At 43.5% G+C, this 24488-nt stretch overlaps 1 protein-coding gene and 1 pseudogene across 1 annotated transcript in view; one reads left to right on the top strand and one right to left on the bottom strand.

The window, feature by feature from the left end:
• Positions 1–24488, top strand: part of SYAP1 (synapse associated protein 1) — a 29725-nt gene that overhangs the window by 872 nt on the left and 4365 nt on the right. The window contains exons 2-6 of the mRNA XM_046673894.1: positions 5112–5230; positions 6283–6349; positions 12239–12312; positions 17191–17330; positions 23577–23725. Coding sequence (XP_046529850.1) covers positions 5112–5230; positions 6283–6349; positions 12239–12312; positions 17191–17330; positions 23577–23725 — 549 coding nt within the window. The remainder of the gene's footprint in view (positions 1–5111; positions 5231–6282; positions 6350–12238; positions 12313–17190; positions 17331–23576; positions 23726–24488) is intronic.
• On the bottom strand, positions 8162–8481 carry LOC124246017 (60S ribosomal protein L36-like; annotated as a pseudogene).

The following is a 24488-nucleotide window of genomic DNA, read 5'->3' as shown; positions in this document are numbered from 1 at the left end:
CATTACTAGATGTTTTATGAACGGTATCTCATTTCATCTGTTAAACACCCAGTGAGTGGGGGGAACAAGCCCAGAGTTAAATTGGCTCAAAGTTATACTGACAGAAAGTGGTAGAAGTGGAATTTGAACCCACATCAGTCTAAGTTCAAAGCCTATGCTCTTTCCGAGCTTACAGTGTAGTTGGGGAGGAGAGTAGAAGTAGTAGGCTTGAAGAAGAAACACATGCTCTAGTAATTCTGATTCTGGAGAGACCTTGGCGGGCTTAAATAGTCAAAGAAAACTAAAGGTGGGCCCTAAAGCGGACAGCACTACAAGTGAGAGAATTTCAGCAAAGGTAGATATGAAATTCAGCAAGTATTTTTTAAGAATCTATTAAAAGGCAAGCACACAGGGGAGACTGGAGCCTAAGAGTGGAGAAACACATATTTGAATAAGAAATTCTCGGACGTTCAAAAAGTTTACTGGGGGGGGGGGGGGGGCGTGGCGGGGAAAATAGACATCATCTCAAATCGGGCAGTACATCATCTCAGCCCAAGGCCCCGCCCCCAAACAGAGCACAAGAGAAATCACTAAAGAGGGAACAACTATTTTCTGTGTAGAAAATGGGAAAGAAAGGAGTTTGGAATATTCTAGAGATGTGAAGAGATGAACTTGCCTAGAGCAGAGAGGCTGTGTTAGGTAGTTGGGGTAGATCAGAGTGGGACCACATTAGGAAAAGCAGCGTTTGGGTGCTTACTTAACTTCAGAGAACATAGAGAATCATCTTCATTTGTCTTCAGAGGAGTGTCAAAAGTGACTTCTTAAAGCTTAGTGAGGGCTTTATTGTCAACTTGCAACCTCATGTTTGTGTTTGGTAATAAAGACCTGTGAATAGTTTTTAAAAGATGTTTGGATATGGATGTCTACTTTGGAGCTTAGTGCTGCCGGCTGTCTCTTCCCTCACCAGTACCCCTCTCCCCACCCACACGCACATTGTGAATGCAAAGTTTCTGAATAAATGAGAGCTCTTGGTTCTGAAATTTATGATTTTAGAAAGATGTAAAGTTTCTAGTTTATACCCAAGCCTGCAGAAAGACGAGAGAGATGATCAGATGTTTTTTATCTCTACTTATTGATCCTAAGAGGTATGTTATCTTTAAAAAGGCCAATTTATGTTTTGAAAACTGAAGTGAAACATCTCTGAGCCTGACTCGCACTAAGTAGATTAGTTTCTTTAGCCTTTTAAAATCTTAGGGAATCTCCTGGGAGTCCCATTTGTTGTGTGAACATTTGTTGAGTGCCTGCCTTCAAGACTGGACCCTAAATACTTCTGGTTCGTGGTGACCTATTTATGAATATAGGCAACTCACCAGTTGCAAGTGGTGGACACCCAGGCCTGCATTCCACTCCCTCACTAAAACCAAACCTTCCCATCCTTGGCCCTCACGCCCCAAAGTAACTTCTTATTCAGCACAAATTGGTTAGTTGGTTTTTGTTAAAGTCGACCAAATTAGAGCTTTGTCTGTTTTCTTTATCTCTTTATCCAGGTCCATGCCCAGGAAGGGAAGAAGGGCCACCTCCTCTTCCTTCTCCTATGAGAGTGCTATTAGTATTTGCAGTGGAACTGTGTTAATTAGGCTATCCTCTTCTTTTTCTGTAGGGAAAGTGCATTTCAGGTTCTAGATGCCCAGCTTGCTTAGTTTATAACTAAAAGGGCTCCAAAAGTTAGTGTGTACGTAGGAAAATATATATGTGCTTTGAGTAGAAGTAAAATAGCCATTTCAGTTCTGTTGACAAAGCCAGGTTTGCCACAAGGAAAGCAGTGCAGATGGTCAAGAGCTTGGATCCCGTGGCTTATGAACAATACTAAAAAGGTGTTTTTGTAGAAAATAAGTCATTTTGTGTTACTTAAGGGGACAAGTCTAAATCCGACAGGTATAAATGACAAGGGAAGTGTAAAGGATTTTCTAATTAGAGATGGATGACAGTAATAATTGGCTGCCCTTCGAAGTCATGTGCTGCTTCTCATTTCTGGAAGTGGGGTTACCTGGGTAGGAGTTGAATTAGGTAACCTCTAAAGTCCCTTCCAACACAAAGATTCTACAATTGTATGAAGTGTAATATTTTTGAAAAATTAAGCAGCCTCTTCATAAGAATATTAATTTTCTATGGCCTGTATATGCCTTAGAAACCACTATCTGCCTATTATTTTCGTATTCTATCAGCAAGCCTTAAACTCTCCCTTCTTCTCTTTGGTAAATTTATGCTTTTTCAGAACTTTGAGAACTTTCCTACTTCCTTTACCCTCATCATTCCATGAGTTCTGCAAGCCCTGTCACTTGCTCATCTGATGTGAGGTAGTATGGGATTGGGGTATGAGCTTGCCCTTTAGAGGCGGATAGGCTCTGTCTGAGTTCCCTACACTACTCTTGTCTTTATTGTGATGTCATTTGCAAATTACAGAAAGTCCATCAAACAGACTTAACAAGAAGACCTTGATTGTGTCCGAGGTCCCCAAGACCACCCCCAGGTTTGATGAGCACCCACCAAAATTGGGGTTGTTTTGGCAGGGAGGAAGGAGATAGGCTATTGGCTAGGCAGTCAGCGAGGTCTGCCCCTCTCTTGATGGATGAATCATTTATCCTCTGTGAGCCTCGGCTTTCCTGTCTGTAAACTGGGAAGATTATACCTCCTCTTCCTAGGATGGTTGTGAGACTAAAATGACGTAATGAAAATTAAGGTGAAATGACTACTTTCGATGTTGGCGATCTGGCCCTCCTTCCGTAAAGTTGCTGAGCGTACTCACTCACAGACGTTTTACTTAGACTTCCTTTTCTTCTTTGGTTGCTGCTTCAGTTCAGACCCTCTCTGTGCCTAAGTTGCTGAAGTGGCCATTGTACTCCTGTTACTTCCTGTTAACTCTTAGTCTCAATTTTTTCTAGCTGCTTAATAAAAACTGTCTTTCACTTGGTGTCAGTTGATCTTTTTGCAAAATTAGTAAACCACTTCTCATCTCTGTGGGCTTCTTACCTGAAAATCTCTCATCGTGCTCTCCCACTTCCCACTCCCTCTGACTTCGGAATCCAGGCTGCTCTCTAATTGCTCTTGGGGGACCTTCTCCCTCCCTTCTCTGAGTGCCTGTTTAATGAATACTCTTGCTCCTCTTGTTGTCTTTCAGTCTTTGTTTAGAAATGGACATTCCTTGAGGGTGAGAACTCTGCTTTCTCTAATGCTCAATATGTTCAGTGTATGCCACCCATGGAGTCATGAAAATCTGAGAATTGAAATTATTTTGCTAAAATACCAGTTTTTAAATTACAGTCCTCCCTTAGAATAAAAATGATGATTCTAATTCAAAACGTATTCCTGAGAAAGCCTTAAAGGGAATCCTGCTCTTGTAGAACTTTAGATTTCTTTGTGTATCTGCAAAGAATATTTTTACAAAGTAGTGTAGCTGTCTACTCATTTTCTCATACCACTTTGGGTAAATAGACTAGTCATAACCGAAGAGGAATGAAGGCTCTCTCTAAAGCTCAGCACTCATTATGTCACTCCCCGTTCATCTATTCAGCAAGGCCTTACTGGTCACTCACAGGGATACACTGGTGAATCAGACAGCCTTGGTCCCTACCCCAGTGAGACTTAGGATGGGCCTTTAGTCTAGCTGAGAAGACAGATTCACCAAGTAATCGATAGAGTGTTGTGAATATTGGTGATTGGGCAACACAGGTGCTGAAAGGACACATCTCAGGGGCGCCTACTTCTGTCAAGGAGCCGGGGAACATTGCCTGAGAAGTGATCTGTAAGCGGAGACCCACAAGATGTGGATTAGCCAGATAAAGGGAGGGCAGATAAAAGTGGGTCAAACCAAGGAGTAACATTTGAGGCCTCTTGGAGATACTCAAGAATTTCTTGTGGTCATATGAATGTAGAATAGGAGAGGAGAGAATGGCAAGAATGAGACCAGAGACAAGAGTGTCCTGTGGTATAGTCACAGTGGGGTGTTGGTGTCATTGACAGATGACCACCACCAGGCACAGTGGGAGAGAGTGGATTTTTTAATGGTAAAGGATGTGGGAAGTGGAGAGATGGTCATTCAGATTGGGAGATACTACGGCTGCTCCCAGCTAGTTGGACAAGTTGCCTGATTCTCTGGAAGTGATCCCACCCACAGAGTGGTGGGATTTATTTAAGCAGGTATGCCAAGCTCCCTTTGCCATTCTTATCGGGGGTTTTCTCCCTGCCTGAGTATCATGAGAGTCAACCCCCCTGCCCTCTCAGCAGGTGTAAGTAGCAGAGGCAAGACTGCCCTGCCTGACAGGGTATTTCCTGTGAGATGAGGAGATTCAAAGGCCAGTTGCCGTGGAGCATCCCCCCAAGAGGTCCAGTTCAAGAGCTGCCTGAGGTCACTTCATGCAGCACAGATTGTGTACAGTGTGGACTTTGAAATGGTATTCGTCTGCGTACAGTCCTTTATACCATAGCGCCATAGAGCCTTGAGACATGTCTGTTCAGGTCTTCAGGAAAGCTAGTTTTGTGTTTTTGTTTTGTTTTGTACAGGTGAAAGTTTTTGTGTTCCAGTTTTAATTTTGTTCTACATATTTTCTCATTATTAGTTAAGAAGGATTTATATTTATATTAGGGCTTTCCAAAATTTTTACTTATTAAAAATTCCCCCCAATTTATCATGGGATGGGTTAATCTAGGAAAGGAGGGACGGTTTTTCTTTGAATAGGAGGGCAAAAGGAGAAAATGAAGATGGGATACTTAGGGTCTAGAAAGGAAAGAAAGTAAAAAGAGCCTTGATCTTATTTGTAAAGTGGGAGGGGACTGAGACAGGTTAGAACTAGAGACTGAGGAACGGCAAGACAAGTTTGAAACAGCTACTCCGGTGAACTGGGGAGTATGCTAATGGTCTTTGAAAGAGATGGAGTAGAGGCTCGGGATGGATAGCCAGTCCACCAAGACAGTGGGGGACTGTCAGTGCTTCACATTCCTTGTTGCAACTCCTAATTAACAAGGAACGTGCCCTATGGTTTAAGATTCTTCTAAGAGCTCTTTAAGGGGAAAATCACCAATATAAAGACCGTTGTACTTGAATGGAGCCTAGACTCTTTTTTTATTCTTTACAGACTATCTGTTTAACTTTGCAACGGCTGCTACAAAAAAGATAACCGAATCAGTTGCTGAAACAGCACAAACGATAAAGAAATCAGTAGAAGAAGGAAAGATAGATGACATCATTGATAAGGTACATTTAAATATCTTTTGGAAGTCAAAATTTATGAAATTCATTAACAGCCAATATAATCATGCCTTCTTCTTATGAACTTGATTAACCCAAGTAGGATATCATATTCTGATAAAAAAAAATGTTGTTGAGATTCTTAGCTTTTTCTTTCTTTTCCTTTTTTTTTTTTAAAAAAAAGATTTTATTTTTCCTTTTTCTCCCCAAAGACCCCGGTACATAGTTGCATACTTTTAGTTGTGGGTCCTTCTAGTTGTGGCATGTGGCATGCTGCCTCAGCATGGCTTGATGAGCGGTGCCATGTCCGCACCCAGGATCCCAACTGGCAAAGCCCTGGGCCGCCAAAGCAGAGTGCGTGAACTTGGTCGTGGGGCCGGCCCCCTCTTTCTTTTTATATAACAAGTAGCTATGATATAAATTATTTGATTTAAATAACTTTGGTTTTAATTTTAGTGTATTTTAAAATACATTGATACTTTTGGGTAATACTAAACTTTTCATATTGTGAGTTTAATTTTAAACTGTAGCTATTTCCAAAGATATTTATGCCTTTGCATCATTCATTTAAATTTTTAAAGGCCTAGCCCATTAGGAACAACCCTGTTAAGACTCTAAGGAGTGAGTTTGTTTACTTTTTGTGGTGGTAAGGTGCAGGCCTAGGGAATTTCATTGATGTTGGTAATTATTTGAACTAAGGAGGTCACCAATTAAACTTTAGATAGCTTGTTATTTACATACTTTGTTGTGTGTACTATTTCTTAGAATGAGATTTGACCTGGCTTTTATTGTTTTTTGGAATAACACAAAAATTCAGTTTTTAACTCATTTTGTTTTTGCATTTGAAAAGATAATCTATCATAAAGGGGGTTGTATACTTAAAATTCGAAAATGTTGAATTTCTCCTTTCGTTGGGGAAAGAGGGAAATATCACTTTTTTAGCCTTTCTATTTGAAGAAAATGAGTCAGATGTCTCAGACTTCAGAAATCTTGAATGTAATTATTATCTAGTAATAAACTTTTCAAAGTAATGTGACTCTTTATGCATTTTTTAACAGACAATTATAGGAGATTTTCAGAAGGAGCAGAAAAAATTTGTTGAGGAACAGCATACAAAAAAATCAGGTATGGTATAGGTTTGTTGTACACGACTGACTTACCTGCCAAATTTTATCGAGCACCTATTGCATGCCAGACAGCACGCTGAGACTCTGAGAATACAAAGATGTGTCAGTAACAGTCCCGGTCTTTGGGTAGCACAAAGACTAGTTGGGATGACAAACTCACAAACCTTCGGGGTTGGCAGGAAGGAAGGAAGTCATTCCCTGCGCCTGGGATGGTGGGTGAGGTCAGCCAGTGACAGCCCTCTGGGGAGCTGGCTCTGAAGGAGAGAGAGGAAGCTTTGATTTTTCACCTTGTAACATGTCCAGCACAGTGTATCCTGTACACATAATAGGCACTTAGCAGATGTTAGCTCCCTCTTCATTCTCTTCAGGAGAAAAAAATGAAAGAGCTTTTCAGGGGAGTGACAGAGGGCCGTGAAAAGTCATGGAGTGTTTAGGGAACTTAATACATTTTTTACTGACAAATGCTTGTTTAAATGTTTGCAGTTACAAAGCCTCAAAATGCCTACTTTTACCGTTTGGTGGTGTTCAAACACAGAACTAGCCTCATGTCTTTGAATTTGGCAAAAGTGTGAGATAATTCGCTTGGTTTGAGCAGTGCCACAAATTCAAAAAGAACTAGTTAGTCCTGTGGCAAGTTCCTGTCAGGCATTGTCACGACTAGGTAAACTCAAAAGTATGAAGCACCTCTTTGGGACAAATAAACTATACAAACTAGCATAACTTAGTGATTCATGGGAAGCAGTAAGTTTGATCCTGGCTTGGAGACTTGGTGTTAGAACTGGTTGGTGCCTCTGCGATAAGAACTGTGAGGGACAGGTGTGAAGGGTTAGAGGCAATTTCAGTTATGAGGTGCCCAGTAGATAACCTGGTGAGAGGAACTCGTACAAAAGCAGGAAAGGGAATGCAGGTGGCATATCGGGAAAATTCTGTTACTCAGTGGCACTAGTCACATTTCAGATGCCGCAGAACCGCAAGGAGCTAGTGGCTTCCATATTGGACAGCGCAGATACAGAACACTTCCATCATTGCAGAAAGTTCTGTTGGTCAGCACTGCTTTAAATTAACTGAACGGGGTCTAGCAGTAGTTTATTCCAGTTTGAAGCATGGGGAGAATTCTAGTGATACAGATTATTAGTCAAGTCATGTAGAAACCATGAGAGTTGGTGAGCTCCTCAATGAAAAGTGTGTCAGGCAGTAAGAGAGCTGAGCAGACATCTACAGTGTTGAGGGGAAGGGAGGAACGGAAGGAATTGACAGTTTCTGAGTGCCTGCCACATGGCTGGCAGTTTGTGTATAGCATCTCCTTTAATAAAAGGAAGGATCAGCAAGATTAAGTAATTTGCTGAAGGTCACTCAGCTGGTAAGTCATGAAACAAATCTGCCATCAAAACCAGTGCCCATTTACCCAAGAGAGAGCATAGCTAGAAGAGAGAAGCAATGGGGGGGTGGGTTTGCAGCCATACCAGTAGCTTGGGCCTTGAGAGGGCCTCATTATCTGAGGCTAAGTAGCATTAGGACAGGCTGCCTAAGGTGAATAGACTTAAGATGGAGACCAACATGTTAAATGGGGTAAGAAAGTTTTGAAGGGCCTTTACCCTAATTTTTAAAAAGTATGAAAATGTTTATTTTATCTTATAATTAACAGAATTTGGATTATAATTGCCACTATTTGCTTGCTTAGGATGAGCCAAAGAATGAACCTGGTGTCTTTCTGTCTGTCCATGTGTCCATCCATGCATGCACATAACTTTTCTTTCTTTCTTTTTTTTTTTCCTCCGCGAAGCCTTTTATTGGGGGGGAGGCGAGGGTCTCAATCCTTCTTGGCTGCCGCCTTCCGCATGGCCGCCAGTGCGTTGCTCAACTCCTCCCTCTTCCTCTTGGCGCGGATGTGCATTCCCACCCTCCTCTTGATGAACTTGAGCGCGCGCTTGTCCTTGGAGACCTTGAGCAGCTCCATGGCTTGCCGCTCGTATACGGGGCGAAGCCGCACACCTCCTGGATCACGTTACACACGAACTTGGTGTGCTTGGTGAGGCGCCCGCGGTGGCAGTTGTGCCTCCGCTTGCTCATGTTCTTGGTTACCTTGTGGCCCTTGTTGAGGCCCACGGCCATGGGGTAGCGCAGGGCCATGGCTGCTGCTCTCCAATGGCAGCTGCGGCGGAAGGAAGCTGCACATAACTTTTCTATCAGCAGTAGGATGTCCCTTCCATTTGACTTTTGTAGCATAATAGAAAAAGGCATTATTTATGCAAAACTGTTTGGACCCTCTGCATGTATATCTTCTGTGCTGCCCACCCCCTCCGCAGCCTTAGCTCTGCCCTCTTGCCCTGCTCCAGGCTCAGACAGTAGAGCTGAGCCTCCACTCCTCTACACTTGCTGTTCCCTCTGAACACCACCTGCACACACTCACCACTGAACTCCTCCTAGACTAGGATCCGCTTCCCAGTCACCACAGAAAGCTCCGCGGGACTCACCTCTCCAGGTGGTTGCCCTCTGTTGTCTGGCATGATAATCCTGCTGAGTTGTAATCATCTCTTTTTCTTGTGAGCCCAGAACGACATAGGCTGGGTGTTAGTTGTCTTGGTATTCCCGGCATTTAGCGTCTGAAGGCTCAGTGAGGATTTGATCCCAGCCTGTTGCTGATTCCCCCCGATTTGCCCATTTCTTTCTTCATTTGCTTTCACTCCTGACAACCCTTTTCTCGATTCCTAATCACTTATCTTGCACCCTCCTTATCACCTTTTGCACCCTCCTTGTCACCTTTTGTCCTGAATAAAGTACAGTAACTTTTTATAAAAGCTTTTTGTTTGAAAGTGATTTCAATTTACAGAAAAGTTGCAAGACTAAAAGTAGTACAGAGAACACCTGTATGCCCTCCACCTAGATTGTTAAACTTGTATTCCATTCGCATTATCATTTGCACTTGCTTTCTTGCTCTGTGTTTTTCTTTCTATTCCATTCAGTGTGTATTTCCTAAGAATTAGGGATATTCTCTTACATAATCACTAACTGTACGGTTACCAGCTTTAGGAAATACAACATTGATATAATATGCATATTCTAATTATGTCAGTTGACCCAGTAATGTCCTTTCTACATTTTTCCCCTCAATACAGCATCCTGCAGGGTACAGTATTGCATTTTTTTGTCATGTCTCTTAGCCTCCTTTTTTTTTTTTCTCCCCAAAGCCCCAGTACATAGTTGTATATCCTAGTTGTAAGTCCTTCTAGTCCTTTGTGGGATGCCTCCACGGCATGGCTTGTATAGGTCCGCACCCAGGATCCAAACCAGTGAACCCTGGGCCACCAAAGTGGAGCGTGCGAACTTAACCACTAGGCCACTGGACCAGCCCCTCTTAGCCGCCTTTATTTCTGTTTATTTATTTATTTTTATTGAGTTCATAATAGTTTACATCATCGTGAAATTTCAGTTCTACATTATTTCTTGTCTGTCACCACATAAGTACTTCCCTTCACCCCCTGTGCCCACCCCCCAGCCCCCTTCCCCTGGTAGCTACTGAACTGTTTTCTTTGTCCATGTGTTTGTTTATAGTCCACATATGAGTGGAATCATATGGTGTTTGTCTTTCTCGGTCTGGCTTATTTTGCTTAGCATAATTCCCTCCAGTTCCATCCATGCTGTTGCAAATGGGATGATTTTGTCTTTTTTATGGCTGAGTAGTAGTCCATTGTGTGTGTGTGTGTGTGTGTGTGTGTGTGTGTATGTATACACATACATACATATATACCTGTATACACACTACATCATCTTTGTCCAATCATCGGTCGATGGGCACTTGGATTGTTTCCATGTCTTGGCTATTATGAATAGTGCTGCAATGAACGTAGGGGTGCGTATGTTACTTTGCATTGTTGATTTCAATTTGTTTGGGTAGATACCCAGTAGTGGGATAGCTGGGTCTTATGGTAGTTCTGTTTTTAGTTTTTTGAGAAATCTCTATACTGTTTTCCATAGTGGCTGCACCAGTTTGCATTCCCGCCAGCAGTGCATGAGGGTTCCCTTCTCTCCACACCCTCTCCAACATTTGTTATTTTTAGTCTTAGTGATTATAGCCATTTTAACAGGCGTAAGGTAATATCTTGGTGCAGTTTTGATTTGCATTTCCCTGATGATTCGTGATGTTGAACATCTTTTCATGTGTTTATTGGCCATCTGTATATCTTCTTTGGAAAAATGTCTGTTCATATCCTCTGCCCATTTTTTGATTGGGCTATTTCTTTTTTTGTTGTTCAGTTGTGTTAGTTCCTTATATATTATGGAGATTAACCCCTTGTCGGATATATGATTTATAAATATTTTCTCCCAGTTGGTGGGTTGTCTTTTTGTTTTGATCCTAGTTTCTTTTGCCTTGCAGAAGCTCTTTAGTCTGATGAAGTCCCACTTGTTTGTTTTTTCTTTTGTTTCCCTTGTCTGAGAAGACATGGTATTCAAAAAGATCCTTTTAAGTTCTATGTCAAAGAGTGTATTACCTATATTATCTTCCAGGAGTTTGATGGTTTCAGGACTTATCTTCAAGTCTTTGATCCATTTTGAGTTTATTTTTGTGTATGGCGTGAGATAATGGTCTACATTCATTCTGTTGCATGTGGCTGTCCACTGTTCCCAACACCATTTATTGAAGAGACTATCCTTTCTCCATTGTATGTTCTTGGCACCTTTGTTGAAGATTAGCTGTCCGTAGATGTGCGGTTTTATTTCTGGGCTTTCAGTTCTGTTCCATTGATCTGTGTGCCTGTTTTTGTACCAGTACTATGCTGTTTTGATCACTATGGCTTTGTAGTACATTTTGAAGTCAGGGCTTGTGATGCCTCCAGCGTTGTTTTTTCTCAATATTGTTTTAGCAATTTGGGGTCTTTGGTTGCCCCATATGCTACTAGCATCCTTTAATCTGGAACATTTCCATGACCTTTCTTTGTCTTTTATGATGTTAATTTTTTTTTTTAAGATTGACAGCTGAGCTAACATCTGTTTCCAATCTTTTTTTTTCCCTTCTTTTTCTCCCCAAAACCCCCCAATACATAGTTGTATATTGTAGTTGTGGTCCTTATCGTTGTGCTATGTGGGGTGCCGCCTCAACATGGCCTGATGAGCGGTGCCATATCCATGCCCAGGATCTGAACGGGTGTAACCCTGGGCCACCGAAGCGGAACGCTTGAACTTAACCACTCCACCATGGGGCCAGCCCCTGACGTTAATATTTTTGAAGAATACCTCCCCTACTTTTTTTTTTTTGAGGAAGATTAGCCCTGAGCTAATGTCTGTCGCCAATCCTCCTCTTTTTGCTGAAGAAGACTGGCCCTGAGCTAACATCCGTGCCCATCTTCCTCTACTTTATATGTGGGACGCCTGCCACAGCATGGCTTGCCAAGTGGTGTGTAGGTCCACACCTAGGGCCTGAGCTGGCGAACCCTGGGCCACCAAAGTAGAACATGTGAACTTAACTGCTGTGCCACCAGGCCAGCCCTCTCCTGCTATTTTTAAATAGACCATTCCTTGTTTGCGCTTTGTCAGGTATTTCCTCATGATTAGATTCAGATTATGCATTCTTGCCAGAATACTACATAAATGATGTTGTGTCCTTCTCAGGGTATCACATCTGGAGGCTCACAGTGGCCCTCTCTCCTTCGTTGGTATGTTGATTTTGGTCACCTCGTCAAGGTGTTGTCCAATTTTTTACTAACTCTATATGTCTGTAAGATTCATACATTAAGTCTGGGAATTATGGTGAATGTTCATATTTGGAACTTGTTAGTAAATTGCTCAAATGGTTGTGTGGAAACTTTCTCATTCCTTCAAACCACGGATTGCAGTATAACCCTTGTAACCTGTTTTTCTCTTTTCTTCTTTGCCATTAAAAACCCTTTAGAAGCAGCAGTGCCCCCATGGGTTGATAGTAATGATGAAGAAACAATTCAACAACAAATCTTGGCCTTATCTGCTGTAAGTATCTTGTGATACCCTGTATAGAAATACTTTGTTCCTATCATGACTTTATCCTTGGAAGACTGTTTTTCTTCCATACAATTTTAAAAACATTTTGAGACGTTAGGAATGTACACATCAATTTTCACTATTTTTCTTTCACTAACTTTTAATTTGCTTCTCCTTAAGTTCTTTTTTCTTAATGGAAAAGTATAGTCTGTTACACAAAATAATCTTTCAGCCCAAAAGGATTCTTTTATGTTACTAAGATAATCTTTTGAGATATGCTATCACAGGAAGTTTCTAGACAGCATTCTGATTTTCTGAATGAAACGATTCTATTCTAAATTTTCTCTTTAACTGCTATATGTATTTGTTTGAAGCTGTAATTGAAAGAAGTAAAATTCCACTTGCTAGCCCACAAAAATTTCTCTCAGGCCTTCAGAGGGAACATAGCCATACCAATTAACAATTGGGTGACTCCTCACAGTTTCGGAAAGCATTTTCCTACACATTTTCTCTGTTGAGCCTCATTGCACGTCTGCAAGGTGGGTAGGGGCTTTTGTCCCCATTGTGCAGGTGTGGGGACTGAGACTCCCAAATGTGCCCCTCACGTTTTTTTTTTTTTTTAAGGATTGGCACCTGGGCTAACAACTGTTGCCAATCTTTTTTTTTTTTTTCCCCTGCTTTATCCCCCCAAACTCCCCCTGTACACAGTTGCATATCTTAGTTGCGTGTCTTTCTAGTTGTGGGATGTGGGACGCCGCCTCAATGTGACCTAACAAGCGGTGCCATGTCCGTGCCCAGGATCCGAACCCTGGGCCACCGCAGCAGAGCACATGAACTTAACCACTCAGCCACGGAGCCGGCCCCCAGCCCCTCACTTCTTATCTGAGCCTCCACTGGGTGGTAAACTCTCAGCGGGCAGAGGCTGGCTTTGATCTCTATCTACAGCACCCAGCTCCCGCCTGGCACGGGACTCAACAAATAGTGCTTTTTACTCTGTCAGTGGTTTTCAAGCTTCATTTCTAACCTACTCTTTTTTTTTTTTTTTTCTTTAACCAAAGTCATAAATGGAACCTTAGTCTAGAAAACAAACAAACGTAGATCTGGGCTTTCCCTCCCTTCGATTGCCCTCCCCTAGGGCATTTTAAGGGTTTTTCTTTCCATTAGTAAACCCTTTAAAGGCATGAGCATTTCTTATGAGTTCAGTGTGAACACCATGTATTTTGTTCACCATGTTACAGCCAAACTTGATGCTGGCATCACAAACCTCCTTCTTTCCAGAAGGGAATTGGGACAGTGAGAGTTGGTGTCATTTGAGGGCAAACCTTAGATGCTCATCAGAAAAGCCCCTACAGCTCCTCTGTCCTCTGCGCCTGTTCTTCTCCCCATCTTCTCCATCTTAGAGTGAGACTCCAGTTACCTGCCAATTTTTTTCTACCCACAAACCTAGGAGTTTTCCTTGAGTTGTACCTCTCCCCTCTCTGTCCTAACAATGCTGTGTTCAGAATATAGTCCACTTCTCCACTGCCACCACCGTGGTCCTGGTGCCATCTCCTGCCTGAGGCATCCTGACTGCTGTCCCATCCTTGCCCCTTTCCAGTACAAGCTCATTTCAGCAGCCAGGGGGTCCGTTTATGGCATAAATCACTTTGTGTCACTCCCCTACATAGACCGTTCTAATGGCATCTCCTGTCTTGTAGACTAAGATCCAGACTCCCTCCACTGGCCTTTAAGGCCCTTGGCTTTGCACACCTCTCCTCCCTCGTGCCCTACTTCCCTGACTCCCAGCACTCCAGCCACTGTTCTTTCTGCTGCACAATCAGGCTGAGCCTTGTCCTGCCTTAGTGCCTTGTGCTTGCTCTCCCCTCTTCCTGGAACCCCACCCTGCACCATCCCACAAGATCTCAGCTCAAATGTCACCTCCTCCTAGAGACCTTCTCTCACCACCCTTTCAGCCCTCCACTCCCAGTTACCCCATCTCAGAGCCTTAGCCATATAAACCCTTGTCTCTCTCTCTTCCCACTCCCTTACCCCCTAACTGGAATGTAAGTGCCATGAAGGCGGGGACTCCATCAGTACCTGGGCCCTGCTGAGCAAGTGGCACAGTGCCTGGAGCACAGCTGGTGCCGAACGAGCACCTGTTGACTGGATGATGCAGTGAATGCTGCACGCACACATGCCTATGAGAGAGCTCCCAGGATTTCAGCATGACCCAGAACCTTTAAAACCGTCTTTGATACGTCCTTTCTGATGGCTGCTGAATTTGTTAAGGGATAGACTAAGTTGTTATAATAGATCCAAAAATAGAGTAGATTAAGCTGGGGCTGCCTCGTGGCCAAGTGGTTAAGTTCACATGCCGCACTTCAGCAGCCCAGGGTTTCACTGGTTTGGATCCTGGGCACGAACCTAGCACCCCTCATCAAGCCATGCCGAGGCAGCGTCCCACATAGCAGAGCCAGAAGGACCTACAACTAGGATATACAACTATATACGGGGGAGCTTTGGGGAGAAGAAGAAGAAAAAAACAATAATAAGCTATAAGTTCTTTCCCTCCCTCCCTTTTTCCCTCCTTCCGCCTCATGTAAGAGTCTAGAGGTAGATGGTCCAAGTAGGTATGCTTTGCCCCATGAAGTCATCTAGGGACTGAAGTTCTTCCCATCTTAGTCCTGTCCTATACCAGCCCCTAGGATGTTGTCTGTCTTCTGTATGGTGAAGCCAGCTCCCCATAACCAGGACTGTGGTCTAGCCTGTGGGAGTTGGGAAAGAGGTGGGCATGCCAGACCACTTGAAAGATGAGACCCAGAAACTACACCTATCACTCAGGCCCGCATCCCTTTAGCAACTTAGGCCCATGTCTACTCCTAGATACCAGGGAGGCTGGAAAATCCGATCTCTGGCTGAGTGGCCACATGCCCAGCTGGAACTCAAGAGTTGTGGTCCTGAAAGAAAAGGAAGGGAAGGGATACTGGGAGGCAATTAGCAATCACTGCCAGAGTTGCTTTACATTCTCTGACTTACCAGGCACTAGTTTAGGACAACACAGAGAGTATAGCAGAATAACCCTTTAAGCTCCTTGTATTTAGGAGCCGTTTAGGGCCACATAATGCGTGAAAAGAAATTGATAGGGATTGGCCCCGTGGCCAAGTGGTTTAAGTTCGCGTGCTCTGCTTCTGTGGCCCAGGGTTTTGCCACTTCAGATCCTGGGCGTAGACGTGGCACCACTCATCAGGCCACGCTGAAGTGGCGTCCACACATAGCAGTGCCAGAAGCACCTACGACTAGAATATACAACTGTGTATTGAGGGGCTTCGGGGAGAAGAGGAAGAAGAAATTTTTAAAAAGAAGATTGGCAACAGATGTTAGGTGCCAATCTTTAAAAAAAGAAAAAAAAGAGAAATTGATAGTACAGTTGTCATTAGGTACTTGTGAGACCTCAGTTCAGCAAATTATCGTTAGTAGTCTGGACCAAACCTTGACCTACGACTTGAAGTAAATGAGACACACCCTCCAAGAGCCTGAAGGCTTACTACAGAGAGCTGCTAAGTACATATCCAGTAGTATTCCCTGTAGTAAGTCTTGTAATAAGGATGCGGTGGACAGGAGTGGTTCATTTATTTTGGAGCGGGAAAAGGATGTTCCCGGGGAAGCTTCCCAGAAGTGGTGACACTGGAGCCGAGTTGCTGAGTCTTAGAAGGAGGGTGCAGGGATGTTTGGGGATGTGGGGCAAGGTTTGGCATTTGGGCAGGGGTTTTGCAAGCATTTGGGTGTGACTGGACTATAGAATGCAGGTGGAGAAGTAGATCAGGAGCCAGTTGGTGAGGACTTTTTTATACCATTCTGCTAAGTTTAGGTTTTATCTTAAAGGCAACAGGGAGTCATTGAAGGATTTTGGTCATAGGTAAAATCTGTTTTTCGTGGGGCAGTGTAGAAAGTGGGTTGCTATGGGTGGGAGAAATGGAACTGGAGGCAGCTACCCATTAGGAGGCTGCTATAGAAATACAGGTGAAACATTCTTGGGACAGTTTCAGGCTTTGAAATTTTTACATTGGAAGGTAAAATAGCTAAAATCCATTTAGGTTCAGCTTTGTTCTTGCTTTATTTATATAGGAATTCTCAAAACCCAGAAATATTGTTAAAACTTAACATGGGCAACATGAGATGAAACTGACGGGCATTGTTAATAGCGGTATAAACTGCTACAGTATTTCTGCCGGAGAGTTTGGGCAGTGTGTATCAAAACAATCGTAGCCTTGGACCAGAAATCCTACTTCTAGGAATTTCGTTTAAAGAGATCATTTTAGAAGGGAATAAAAGCTGTCTGTTTGTAAAGTGTAAAGGACTGAGTCGGGTCATGGATTTCACTTTTCAGATATGACCACCATGGTTAGCTGACTTCACCTTTGGCTTAGAATGTTTCTAAGATTGTTTACACTAGTTTTCATGTACCTAAAGGTGCTCTAGATGCCCACTAAAGCAAACGTGTTTGTATGATTTCAAACTATCTAATTTTAACTAATCACACAATTGAATTTCCTGACCTCCCACGAGACTCTCTCCAGTGGAGACGGTGAAAAGATATGTGAGCTTTCAGTGACTGGAAGCTGGGGAGATCCGGGCCAGGCTGAGGATGTCAGATCTCACTGTCCTCGCAGCCCTTCGACCCTCCCCTGAAGCCCCTCAATAAAATGGTTTGATCCAAATATATGTGTGTGTGTGTGAGTGTGAAAGGATCTGTTCTCTGTTCTATTAAGCAGACAGCTTAATGACAGCTCTGTGGACTTCATGGCTGAACTCTTTAGGAGAATTCAGTGTTTGTCAAATCAGTGATGCATTGTTACATATTAATTGTCTTCTGTGGTTTTCCCCATGTTTTTACCCTTTTCATCAAAGGACAAGAGGAATTTCCTCCGTGACCCTCCAGCTGGCGTGCAGTTTAATTTTGACTTCGATCAGATGTACCCTACCGCCCTGGTCATGCTCCAGGAGGATGAGCTACTGAGCAGGATGCGATTCGCCCTTGTTCCTAAGCTGTAAGCAGTGTGTTCTCGAGCCGGAGTGGTGCTGCTCAGGCAGCATGCATGTGTGTTTTCGAAGGGCCTTACTCATGTGCATGGTCTCAGGGAGAATCTTGGAATGGGAGCCAGGATGGTCTCAGGTTCTCTTCATAAACATGGGCTCTGCAGCCCTTCAGCAACACGCACACGTCCCACAGAATCAAAACCAAAAGCAGACTTTCTAGGAAATTGGGGTGGAAATGAGATGTGCTCTTTTATCCGCAGTTAGGGGGTAGAACGCATTTTCCTACAGAAAGAACAAATGTGCCCATGTCTTCCTGAATAAAATTAAGGTCCACGAGGCCAGGCTGCCACCTTCTCTGCACGCAGGCTCTGCTCTGTGGCAACAGTGTTCTTGTTCTCTTTCCCACCCGCAGCTTTCCCTCTGCCTCAAGGCCCTGCTCCCCTCCCCAAATCCCTGCTTGTCCTTTAAGCTCCAGCACAAGCCTAATGTCTCCTGTGACATGCCCCTGACAGCCGTCAGCACAGGGCCCCCTTCCCTACCCTTCCTCTCTGCTGCCGCAGGGCTCTTCCTCACCCTTTCTAATTCCAGTCCCTTGTTTTGCATCTGTCACATGTTTAAAGTCAGCCATCTTTCTTATTCCGTGAATGTTCCTGTTCTGTGGCTATGGTGTCTTCCTGTTCTCTGAGGATGTGAAGTGTCATTTTCTTGAGATGCTCTCCTCTCTCTGCTCTTCTCTTGGAATCTTCGTGTTCGCTTTGGGCTCTGTCTTTCATGTGGCAGGCTTTCTGTACGCGTCCTTGCTGGCTGAAGGTGCTGTGCTGAAAGGGTGCTTGGAGCTGTGTGTCCACAAGCCTTTGGGGCCTGGTGGTTTCCCCGAGAGGACTCCTCAGCCTTCTGCCTGGCCGCAGGTAGGATGACAGGAGCACCTGACCCCTGTGGCTTCAGTGTGGCATCACACCCCCTTCTCAGCTGCACCAGCTGTCCCTGAGTGTGGGGCAGCTCAGGACTGTCCGTCTGCCGGTGGGAACGCAGCGCTGGCGGGAGGGGGCACCGGAGTCAGAGCCGTCTCATACTCCTTTAGGGTCTCTCCACGCTGCTCTGGTCTGAGCCCAGCCTGCACCCGGCCCTCAGAGGTGCCTGGTTCCTCCTGTCCTGTGGCCTTTGCAGGCTTCCACTTGATGAACAGGCTCGCTTCCTGCTGGCTACCCCTACTGCAGGCAGCTCAGCACAGCTTTCTCTGGTCCGCAGAGTAGCTTACTATTTGCCCATCAACTTTTGAGTTTCCACTGTCGTTTTCCTCACCAGTTCTCTTTGTCATTGTGGGTTTTTTATCTACTTAATTCCTTTTCTAACATTTTAATGGTGTTTTCAAAGGGAGCACAGATAAACACGTGTTCATTTTGCTTGGTTTAGCTGGCCAAATCGGGATTTGAAGAAATATTGGCTAGCCTTTTGATTCACATAGCAGCAAGGGTCTTCTATCTGTGAAAGAAAAACACTTTGGAAGTGTTCTTCCAGACTTGGAATAAGAGTTATATAGAATCTTTTCTATTTTTTTTTCTTTTTAGTGAAACTCTTTTCTCCATAAAGAGAATGAATTTCTACAGCCCTCCCCCACCCTCCCAAAAGAAAAGTATATGTTTTATGGCTAAAATCTCATTACAAATTTAATCTTTAGACTATGTCTAAAATAGCTATTTTTATTTAAGGATATAAAAAAAATTACCATCTGATCTATTTCTGACTATTATGCTCAGAAAACTCTGGGAGCTGGCTTCTGAACAGCTCATGTGTATGTATCTATTTGAAGCTCTTTTGTCTCAGAATGTGAGATCGTCCGTATTCTGGATAATGGCCTCCTTCTGAGAGAAGAGTAGCAAAGCTCTGGGGGTGAGGTGGGCTTCCCACCTGAAGGCTCCATCAACTTGAAAACCATTTGAATCACCCTGAGCTGCTCACTGGGCCCTGTGGCAGGGTTCTCGGAACAGTCCAGAGGCCCTGGGGTGCTGGGACATGTGACCTGAGGGGCTTGTGACAGGCATGTAGCTGTCCGTAGTTTTGAGTATTGACAATTCTGGACTTCCTCTCTCTGACAGTAATTTTAGATTTTTTTAAGGCTTTGCAGAATTGGTATTTAGCAAATAGTATTTCTGATTTGTTGCAGACGAAGTAGACGGCTCATTGAGTAATATAATTCCACTTTCCTACTTCTGATTCTGTAACGGATGATATAGAAATGAGAGTTATTATTTTTTATGTCTTTATCTGTTAGAAATGCTTACTGAAGTCTTTCTGGATGAAAGCACATGATATCTGGCATTGCCTTAAAATATTGCAACCCCCACCCAAAGGAAAGTGTGCAGGGGAGAGGACATGACACATGACTGGCAAATGCTGGTGATTGTTGGAGTTAGGTCATGGGTACATGGGGGTTCTTTGTTCTAGTCTCTCCACTTTTATTTCGTTGAAATTTCCAGAATAAAAGAAAAATGAGCCATCGCACACAAATATAGGACTTCTGGACTTTTCCTTTCTGACATACAGAAGTGTATCTTTGATCATTTGAGACACTTTTTCTGAACAGAAGCCATCATTAACCAGGAACAATTTAGAAAATAAAACAAAATAACGTTTGCTCTGTGTTTCAAAACGTCTTTTAGTGTGTTAGCACTTCCCAATGACAGCAGTGCTGGCATGAGACAGCCCTGCTGGTGCGTCACAGACACCCTCTGAGGCCTTCACTCTGACGACAGTAAGAAAATCACAAGTCCCTTCCAGCCTTAGATTGTGACATATGCCCATTGTTTCCCAGAGGGTGCTCACAGCATACTAATGTCTTAAAATAGTCAGTGAAAGCATAAGTGGTCAGATAAACATTTGAGAGGTGCTACATTCAATGGTTTTCTTTATTAGAGGGCTTCTCAGAACCTTGAGTATGTCATCTGCATTGTGACTCTCTCTGGAGGGTAACCGAAAATTTCTGCAGTGCTTCCTCTTACATCAAGAGGGAGGACTCTGGAAAACAGCTCAAGTGTTTGTCTTTTTTTTTTTTTTTTTTTTTTTTGCTGAGGAAGACTGGCCCTGAGCGAACATCCATGCCCATCTTCTTCTACATTACATGTGGGATGCCTACTACAGCATGGCTTGCCAAGCGGTGCCACGTCTGCAGCCGGGATCCGAATCTGCAAACCCCGGGCCGCCGTAGCAGAACATGCACATTTAGCCGCTGTGCCACTGGGCTGGTCCCTCAAGTGTTTGTCTTTATTAAGAGAGCAATCATGGTCCATGATCCACTGTAGATAGATAGTACACCTCTTTCATTTTGGACATTTCATAGAGCTCAAAATTAAAAGTGACCTTGAAAATATCCAGGCAGCTCACTACCTCGTGAGAAGGCTAATCTCATTTTGTGTAGCTGTGATGTTGTGTTTTAAGACCCTTGAACTTATCCGGGTAAACAGCCCAGTTCCTTTATTTATTCCCAAGGTGGCTTAGTCTCTGTACCCCCTCACCATGCAGGTGATTTACCTCTGAAAGTGAGTTCCCCGAGGTGAATACGGTCTGTTGTCTAATTGCAGAAGAGCATGTTGTAGTGTATCTTGTGTTGCACTGTAATGCAGCCTAAGATTTCGTTAGCTTTTCTGGCAGCTGCAGCATCCATCGTTTGCTCGGCTAAACTTGTGGTCGGCCATGACCCCTTAAACTGCTGTTCAGCCAGATCTCCCTCCTGCCGAACTATTTCCAAGAGATGTTATGAGAAAAAGAGTTAGGAGGCCGCGTGAGTTTGGGAAATGTGCTTGGCGTGCAGTGAGAATTTAACAAGGAAGAGGTCATTATTATTCCTGTGACCATCTCTGTTGGCAGACAACTTGTCTTATTCATCCCAGAATCTCTCCGGCACCTAGCCTGGGGCCTAATGCATGTGGCACTCGGTAAATGAGGTTGGAATTAATGAAAGAAAAGATGGGCTGCATCTAGCAGTGTGTCATCTTGTTACCTAGCCTGGCATATGTAGATAATCTTGCATTTTGCCTCTGTCACTTAAAAAGCTAGCTTCCTAGTCCAGCTTTGCCCTTCACAGATGTGACAGCCATGGATTTTGATGTCTTGTCTTAGGCAAGCCCTGTCCTCATTCACAAGCCTTGGTCTCAGGATTTTCTCCCTGTTCTCACTGATTTTATTCTACTCCTTCAGTCTTTTTCTGTCGTGCTTTCTTCCTCGGCTTCCCCCCTTTCTAAGAACCTGCATCTCTTCTAGTAAACCAGGAGGTGAAGAGGCATTCTCCTACCCTTTGTCATTTCTACTAGCAAAACATTTTTGGAACACAAAATGTGTGATTCCTCCAGGCAAAAAAAAAAAAACAAAACCCGACACACACTCTGCAGGTCACCAAAGCCGTTCCTTGGGCCTTGGTTTCAGGGGGTTGTGCGTTTTATGGTTTTTGTTGAGTCTTGTTTTGTCTTCCACGCTCGGGATTTTTATTTAATTGCTCTGAGGTGAGCGCAGTCATCAATGTTTTTTATTATTTTGAAACAATCACAAACTTATGGAAAGATTAGAAGTACAGTATGAACTTTTTTTTTCTGAATCATTTGAGACCAGATGGCCCATCCCCCTTGAATAATTTAGTGTGTATTTCCTACAAACAGGATTCTCCTACACAACCATGACGCAACCATCCACATCAGGAAACGGTCACTTATGCGTTATTATTGTCTAATTCTCCGACCCTATTCAGGTTTTACCATTTGTCCCAGTAATATCCTTTTTAGCAAAAGGATCCAGTTCAGACTTACATGGACATCAGCTTCCTTGAGTCTGTTGCATCCATCAGGTGGCATATGGTGATCTTATCCCATTCCTGTCCCTTCTTTGGTCACTTAATGAAGGTAGTTTCTGCCAGACTTTTCCTTTCCTCTTTGAAATTAATAAGTATTTTCTTGGGGAGGTACTTTGAAACTGTGTAAATATTCCATTCCTCTTCAGACTTTCAATGTATTCATGTATTATATCTGTATGGACTCATGGTCCTGTTTTACACAATGGTTATAATTCATTGCTATTGTTATTTATTTTGATGCCCAAGTTATTACCAATTTGGCCAGTGGGAGCTCATTGAAGCTAGCTTTTGTGTTCTTTTCACTCATTCTTTGAGCGCTTCCTTCCTTGCTGGCACAAGATAGTCCAGGCTCATCTTGTTCTTTCCCTGTTGTAGCCCTGGAATCAGCCATTTATCCAAGGAGCTCTGGTTCCTTTTAGTGGAAAATGGTGTTTAGAAACCAAGATCTGAGAATTAGGCATGCTCATCGCTCTTGAGGTGTCACTACTCCTTGGCCCACTCAGTGGACAGAGGTAGGAAATATGTGTGTGCTCGTGTACATACACATGCATTCATTTGCATCTCTATTGAATGAAAACCATGTGTTCATAGTGATACCTCATGACAGGATCATTCTAGAATTTTCCCTTTCAATGTTTATAACTCCCTTCTCTGATGGTGAGAAACCTGGTTTCCACTATCCTTAATATTTTTACTTAATGATCAATCCCCCATGTGTAACCAATCTTCCATTTTTACCGCCACCTCCTCCCCTGCTCAGACACCCTCCTCTCCCTGCTCAGGTTCTCACTCCCCATTCCAGGCCACCCCCTTGTGTGGACACTTACCTTACCCCACTTGGGCACCAATACCACATCCCAGGTGATTCTAATAGACAAGTTTGAGAACCACTGAGAGTTCTCAGGTTGAACTGCACTTCAGTCTTTTTAGCAACTATCTCCCACCTCATTGCTAACTCTTACTGGTTGCTAGTTGTTTGCAAACTGCCAAACATTTCCTTTCATAAGGAACACCACCCACAATCCTTTCTTCTCACTGCCTGAAAGCACTAAATCCTCTGATGAACAGCAAGTAATTGGTGGAGACCTGGCTCCACTTCCAGTCTCCCAGCTTGATTATGCTGCTTTCACAACAGTACCCTCTTTTCCTCTGCTGAAGGTGGTATTGGTGTCATTAAAATACCTGAGATGTCATTGGTGTTCTGTAAGTTGTCTTTTGCTCCTGAGGAAAAGATAGCTCTTCTTTTTATCCTGTTATTCAGCTTTCAACAAGAAAGCAAATGAGAACCTCCTTTGGCCTCACTTGGGTTTGAAAATGCCCCTAAAAATCATCTATTCCAATCTCCACTGCAACACATAACCCCTGCGTGCGTTTGTATGCATGCATTCTCAAATGTGGTGGTGTTTGTCTTTAAAAGCGTGAAGGAAGAAGTGTTCTGGCGAAACTACTTTTACCGGGTCTCCCTGATTAAGCAGTCAGCCCAGCTCACGGCCCTGGCCGCCCAGCAGCAGGCTGCCGGAAAGGAGGAGAAGAGCCATGGCAGAGAAGAGGAGTTGCCACTGACAGGTATATTCAGAGGAGACGTCACTGTGCAAAAGAGAGTTACTTTAAAAATATTCTTAACTTAGAGACTCTGATGAGCTTGTCATCTTGTATGTACCAGAAATGTCCTTGTCATCTTATGGAAAATTCTTTTCTTTCCAGAGCAAATATTCATTGTTTTCTTGTTGCCCTCTCTCTGACCCCACTCACACCTCTTCCCCAAGCTTTCCTTGACTTTGCTATCTTTTTCTCATTCTTTGGTTTTTTAATTTCTTCCTTTTTATTCCTCCCTCGATCACTAGTCATCTTCCCATGTGTTTCCTTACCTCTTATTTATACCTTCTGTCCTTCACCAATCCAGTCCACCCTTTCTCTTTGTTTCTCAGTCTTCCATCCGACCTGACGTTTCCCCAGTACTGTAGCCTGTAGAGCAGAAGTGAGCTCCGGTCCACTCCAAGTTACAAATACCCAGCTCCCCGCGAGGCACTATTACATTACACGTTGGACTCTTTCCTATTGTGACAGTTTACCTCTGCTTGTTGAGGAAAGTGTTTTATAATATCAGCAGTGATTTCACATCTGTAATAATAAAATAAGTGTATTTTGTGTCATATTTTTAACATTTAATGAATACTTGTGTATAGGTACTAATTACAACTGGAGACTTACCCATTCATGGAATTTTAAATGATTACACCAAACATTGTGTCCTAAGGCACAGGTTGTACAGACCACTAGGAAAGGACCTGACACTGCATTTAGGGTCCAGGCAATGTAGTGAAGTTGC

The sequence above is a fragment of the Equus quagga genome, chromosome 10 (assembly GCF_021613505.1).
Source record: "Equus quagga isolate Etosha38 chromosome 10, UCLA_HA_Equagga_1.0, whole genome shotgun sequence".
NCBI classification, from domain to species: Eukaryota; Metazoa; Chordata; class Mammalia; order Perissodactyla; family Equidae; genus Equus; species Equus quagga.
This window is presented reverse-complemented; position numbering and strand designations above follow the sequence as displayed.